The sequence below is a fragment of the Chaetura pelagica genome, unplaced genomic scaffold, assembly GCF_000747805.2.
Source record: "Chaetura pelagica isolate M959 unplaced genomic scaffold, ChaPel_1.0 scaffold142, whole genome shotgun sequence".
NCBI classification, from domain to species: Eukaryota; Metazoa; Chordata; class Aves; order Apodiformes; family Apodidae; genus Chaetura; species Chaetura pelagica.
In genome coordinates this window covers 694,422-700,637 of record NW_009952973.1, presented here as the reverse complement: position 1 = coordinate 700,637, position 6,216 = coordinate 694,422, and the positions used below count along the sequence as shown (strand labels likewise).

Sequence of the window (6,216 nt, the reverse complement as noted above, 5' to 3'; positions counted from 1 at the left end):
TGCTGACGTGCGCTTGTTGTTCTGCTAGGCCGCCGGCCGCGGGGACATCTTCTGCCGGGTCGGGACGCTGTGCGGAATGGCCCTGTACAACTCCTGCCTGGTGCCCTTCCCCTTCCCCGCCGCTCTCTACAAGAAGCTGCTGGGCCTTGCGCCGGCCCTGCAGGACCTCGAGGAGCTGTGGCCGCCGGTCGGTCGGTACGAGCCCGGCCCTGCCCCGGGGGGCTGGGGGGCTTCGGGCAGGTCCGCAGGCTTGACGATGCGCAGGGAGATCCCCAGGGCCATAATCAGGGTCCCCACAGCAGCAATATCTGCCGTTGCAGAGGTGCTGGAAGGCACAGGTTTCCCAGGTGGGCCTTGTCTGGGGCACGGATGTTGCTCTGGAGCAGAGGCTGGCATCACTAAAGTGGAAAGGCAAGGCCCGTGGCTTGGAAGGGGTCAGATCTCTGCTCCACATGAGCTTAAGTCCACACTGTGACTTCAGACCACTTTGTTTAAACCACCACGAGATCAAAACCGCTTTGAGCTGTAGTTTGTACTTGGAAGAGTTAAGCACCTGATGGGTGGTGTTGGTAATGATGCCGTGCACAAGCACAGCGTTACCTAATGCAGTTGTGGCAAATCTGAGAACCTGTATGCAGGGGTCCCACGGGCTGGGAAAGGAGATTTGGGGCAGATATAACAGGAAGAGGTGCTGCTGCTACCAACACCAGTAGCTTCTAGGCCCCTGAAGCCCAGCTTTCTACACAAGTGCTCTCAACAACCAAGAAAGTGAGAACCTCCGTTGTGGAGGCAGTGACTGTGTTGAGATTCAAAAGAGCCTTCAGTGGACTGAAACATCAGCCTGTCTGCAGAGAGCCCCTTTGAGAGGTGCTGCACCCCAAAACAGGTCATCCTACTGGTCCACACTTCATATCCTCACTAGATGATATTTGGAAAAATCAGGCTGTGGTCCAAGCCCACTTGCCACCAAACTGTGTAACGTTATCCCCACAGGGCATGGGGATGGACTTGCCTGGAATACTTGGCAGCGAAGGCATTTGCCCTTAGCTCATGGCAGCAATGGGACATAAGTGTATACAGATCAGTTTAGGGCCATATATAAAGGTTCTGTGTGACTCTAGGTGTTCTGTATGTGTATGCGTATAAATACTGCTTGTCAAAGGATGATCTTCAGTGGACTTTGAAAATACATTGAATGGTCATGTTTCTTCTCTCTTTTTCCCCTTTGTTTTTCAAAAGGAATCTTCAGGCAATTTTGGATGAAGAAGATGATCGTATCTTTGAGAGCCTGGAAATGGACTTCACAGTAAGACATTATTGTGCCATTCAGACATGCCATACCTGTACTCAGGCAAGACAGTGTCCCACTGCAAATCACACAGCTTGTCTGTAAGGTCAAACTAGTAAGAGTGCTCTGTCAGGCCCTGCAGAAAGAATGGTAGATAGTACCTGTGTATCTGTCACATACAGGTACAGCATCCAAGGTTGTAATTTATTTGTGTAGATAATGGAAGAAGGAGATTCCATGGTTGCTGTTGAACTTAAAGAAAATGGTGCCAGCATCCCTGTCACTAAGGATAACAGGTTGGTTTTAGTTTTCTTTTTCTTACCCTGTTGTTTTGAGTGCATGAAATGCCATATGTATGCACATCAACATATACCCTTAGAAAATACTGAACATCAGCATTGTGCTGTTGGTCTTGGTCCAATGGGTTGCATGCTCCCAGTTCTTGCTGTACATGCTGCCTATGTGCAAGTTTGTGCAAGCAGTGGTTGAGAAGGGGATCCTTGCACATCTTAGCATCTGTGTATATCAGCAGGATTCCGAAGAGTATAAAATACCCCTGAAGGATATTTTTAGGGAAATACAGACAACTTGTCTGGGAAATCCATCTGTAGGTACCCCTCTGTAATTTTTTTTTAGTGGGCAAAATGTTTCCTGGTTAATTAGTTGTATGGAATGTATCTTGCATGTAACAGAAGGAGCCGTTTGTCAATAAGGTATTGTATTGATATTGACCTCAACACAGAGGATAGAGATAAATTCTGTGGCCTGATTTATGCAGATGAGCTGAGGACCCATGGGAACTCATGAAAGGGCTGTTAAGGAGGCTCAAAGTATAGCATTTACATTGAGTTGATTGTACAAGTGCAATGTCACTAAAACCTCTGTCACAGAGAGAAGAGTAAAACTGTACTGATTAGCAGCTGTGTAAAGTTTTATTTTAATTTCTGGGTAATTCTTGGGCATTCAGTGGGAGTTTTGCTAAATCTACACCATTTAGGTCTGCTAGGTTCCATCTTAATAGGGAAGTGTCTGATAGGATTTCATTGGAGTGTTCACATGAAGTACAAGGAGTATTATCAAAATAAGTCCATGTTGGCCAGCATTCTCTTTTACATGTGATGATCCTCCCAGCTTAATTCAGTGATTAAATAATTCCTAGTTATTGCTCTCAGTAAAGACTGAGTCTTTACGGTAGAAAAGGTCATATGGAATAAAGGGGTAAGGAATGAAGTTTTCTATAATTCTCCTTTTGAAAAAGCACTTGTTTTTTTGTTTTATTCAAAATATCTTTGCAGGAAAGAATATGTTGACTTGTATGTGAATTATGTGTTCAATGAATCAATACGGAAGCCATTTGAGGACTTTATGCAAGGGTTTTTAAGAGGCTGCCCAGCTGAAAAGTGGAAGATGTTTCTCCCTGCAGAGCTCCAGATTGTTCTCCAGGGACAGACAAAGTTTGACTGGCATCTGCTGGAAAAGGTATTGGATACAAGCCCAGTGTATGTCTCCTATATCTTTCTTTTTATTTTGTTCTTGTTGTTGTTGTGAGTCTGTTTCCAATCTACATCAGATACAAGAACAAAGGGGACTAAAAACCAAGTTGTAGCTCAGGGATTGCTGTATAGATCCTTGAAAAACAAATGAACAAGCAGATTCCAGAGGTTAAGAGGATTTTCGTATCTATGAACAAGATTATAAAATTTATCAGGTAAACTGTTGTTGCTTTAAATAAAAATTGAAATAGCAAGGATAAACTGGCCAGTTTTATTTTTATCTCTTTGACAGAATGTGATATACAGTCATTACCAACCATCAGATGAAACCATCAGGAATTTTTGGACTGTGTTTCACAAACTCTCAGAAGACAAAAAGAAAAAGTTTCTTGGTAATATATCAGGCTTTTAAAAGTTTCATAGCCCTTTTCTCTCCCCTATGACACATGTTTCAGATGCTTGCACATGAAAAGTACTACAGTTCCAAACTGCTTTTCAACATGTCCTCCTGCATCCCCATCAGATTTTCTACTGAAAGCCACAGAGAAGTGACACAAATAACTGCACAGACACACTTTTTTGCCATCCTCACATCACTTAAGGCTTGCCTGAGTGCATATGACTTCCTTGAAGCTTGCAATTAATTTATCCTTTACTTTTGTGGTTATCAGTTGTTGGTCGGGGGCATCAGCTTCTGATGTCAGCAGTTTAGCTTTCTCAAAGAATCACAGAAGCTACCTCATCTTTTTTAAATGTTGAAGGTCAAACCTGGCCTGACCATCCACAAGATCTAGATAGATAAAAGAGGGCTTATAATTGTTATGTATCAGCAGGAGACTTGATTATATTCTGGTAGAAATTAAAGAAAGCAAAATAATTAGCTTATGGAAATAGCTGTTTTTTTACATCAACTCTCATTATCATTTTCATCCTCTGATAACATTATCTTGGTTATTTTTATTATTATTATTATTTGCTAACTTGTTTTTGTTTTTTCTTTTTTCCCCCTTCAGCTTTTTTGTCAGGATCTGATCGAATCTCTGCTTATAAACTGGAACGTTTTACATTTTCTATTGTAGATCCTCAAGTAGCAAATCCAGATGAGATATATCCTTATGCTAATACCTGCAGCCTCATTTTGTTCCTCCCTAGATACAGCCGAAAAGGAATACTCAAGAAAATGCTGCTCTGTTCCATAGAGCATGATGAAATGTTTGGTTTGCTCTAACTCTTGGTTGGGAGCACTTTAAAGCAAAAGTAAGAAAACAAATCTTGGTTTCACTTGTCATATTTTTCCCAATAACTCATATGTACTGGTTTCTGCCCTGCCTGGTTTTTACTGCACTTTATAAACATTTGAGTGTGTAAATTCACTAAGATTTTACATTGATTATAAAAATGAACTTAGGGCAGGTGCCTGATGGTTAGATTATAACGTTATGAAAGAAGAATCCTATTTAACAGGCTTCCAAGAAGCAAGCAGATAACCAAGTGTATTTACCTGTATGCACTGCACTGTGCTGGTCTTGTTTAGTTGATGAGCTTTCAGCAGCAGGGATTCTGCAATCTATACATTACCAAACACTCAGCCAGTACATGCTAAGCATTCATTGTTGCAAGAGGAAGCTAGGGTAAATGTTCATCTGTATTAGCTAAGAATTCTCTTAGGAAGCAACCAAAACTAAGGAGACCTGTTTCTGCAAGCTGTGAATTGAAGGAGCAGTCTGTGCTCACCTGAATATAGCCTTTGACTTAACTGAGAGGAGTTCTTGGCATGAGGGTTTGATCATTCCTAGGCTTTGTCAAAAGCTGTATTTGTAAAGTATTCATGGACTTTTTATTATTTAGCAGGATACTTGTCATGTTTCTTTTTCTAAGGAGGTACTTGGCAATTAAAACATAACATTTTAGTCTTACACAGTAGCTCTGTCTACAGAATCCTGAGGCTTGCCCAGCTGCTGGAGTCTCATTGATGAAACAGTGCAGATACTGGAGGGGCTTTGACAATGTCAGGCAGGATGTAAATGCAGGATGTGTATTTTTCTGTATATTTTGCTTTGTGTGAAAATACAGAGAGAGAGAACAATCATCATTTTTCAGCAGCCATCTCCTCTTCAGTGTGCTAAATGTGTCAGTGGATATGTAAATAAGACTTTTACTGTGTTGAATTAAATGATGATTGATTAAACTTCCACACCTGTAGTAAGTAATCTTTTTTTGTTATGGAGCTGCCTGTGTATGACACTGCATCTATGTTCTCTGTCTTTGTTGATCTGAAGGAGCCATTTACAAAGAGGAGTCAATTTCAAATAGGTGCATTGTATAGGCTGGAGGTCTTTTACGTTTGGTGCTGAGTATGCTTTAGATGAAATAAAAATTGAGACCAAGAAGAAGAGGGTGGTCCAGAGGTTGAGCCTAGGTTCAGTGAGAGAAATGAGAAGCCAGGTTTTTCCAAAGGGCCTGGCAGCCATGATTACTCAGATGTCTAACTTGAGCAGCAGAGCTGTTAAAAAAATACCCTGGAGTGTGGGTGCTGACATTCCAAAACCCCTACTCCACAGGGGATCCCTTTTGCAATGAAATAAAGGACAAACAGTACTTCAGTTGCGTAATGAAAGTTGGGAAAATGTGGTGGCAATGATGCCCTTTCTCTTTGGCTGTCTTATATGAGAATGTTCAAACTACAGGGATTCCTCCAGGAATTCATGGTTTTGCCACGTGTATATGTAAGTAAGAGTGAAATGAAATACTCTGTACCTCAGTAAGCAAAGAATGTTGTTGCAGCATGGTATGTTTCCATGAGAGGAGCAAAGGAGACAGGCTACAGAGCCTCTTTGATCTGGGAGGCCATCTCTTTGCAATGCTACTAAATTATATAAACCTGTTTTGGAAATGACTGTTAGGCTAGTGCAGTAAATGTTTCCTAAAAAGACATAGGCATTAGTTATTTATGAATTTTCAGCTCTTCAGCACACTGCTGCTTTCCTTTTTTGTGTCTTTTCTAAGCCTATGTTAGGGCTTGGAAATCCAAAGTGATCTGTGCTGTGCATAGAAGATGTATTCTGTCTGGATTCCAAAATAACCTGTTAGAGATTAAATGATAATAGGTTTATTTAGAGCCTAAAGGAGTTTACTTCTCAACGTGTATGATGCAACATCACATAGGAGATTAAAGTCCAGAATAACTTTCAAGGCTATTTTTAATTTGTCCTCAAATAAGCTCTGCTTTTATAAAAATAAAATAAAGCCCTTCAGAGGGAGCAGAGTAGAGCCCTCCTCTGTCATTTTCTGAAATTAATTTGAGCACCAAGCTGTGTCCAGATTTTCTCAAGCAGTGCTCATTGTAAAATATGCAGAGGAGTACAACATGAGTGAGCCAAGAGGTTAGCCTGGTGAAGTGTGTTAGGGGTGAGCTTCCTGCTGGATTTCCTGCTG

At 41.4% G+C, this 6,216-nt stretch overlaps 1 protein-coding gene across 1 annotated transcript in view; it reads left to right on the top strand.

Moving 5' to 3' along the window:
- Positions 1-4,009, top strand: part of LOC104387246 (probable E3 ubiquitin-protein ligase HERC3) — a 19,837-nt gene extending 15,828 nt beyond the window's left edge. Inside the window, exons 17-22 of the mRNA XM_009995964.1 lie at positions 29-195; positions 1,240-1,306; positions 1,505-1,584; positions 2,584-2,767; positions 3,074-3,173; positions 3,795-4,009. Of these exons, the coding sequence (XP_009994266.1) occupies positions 29-195; positions 1,240-1,306; positions 1,505-1,584; positions 2,584-2,767; positions 3,074-3,173; positions 3,795-4,009 (813 nt within the window). The remainder of the gene's footprint in view (positions 1-28; positions 196-1,239; positions 1,307-1,504; positions 1,585-2,583; positions 2,768-3,073; positions 3,174-3,794) is intronic.
- The last annotated feature ends 2,207 nt before the right edge of the window (positions 4,010-6,216 follow it).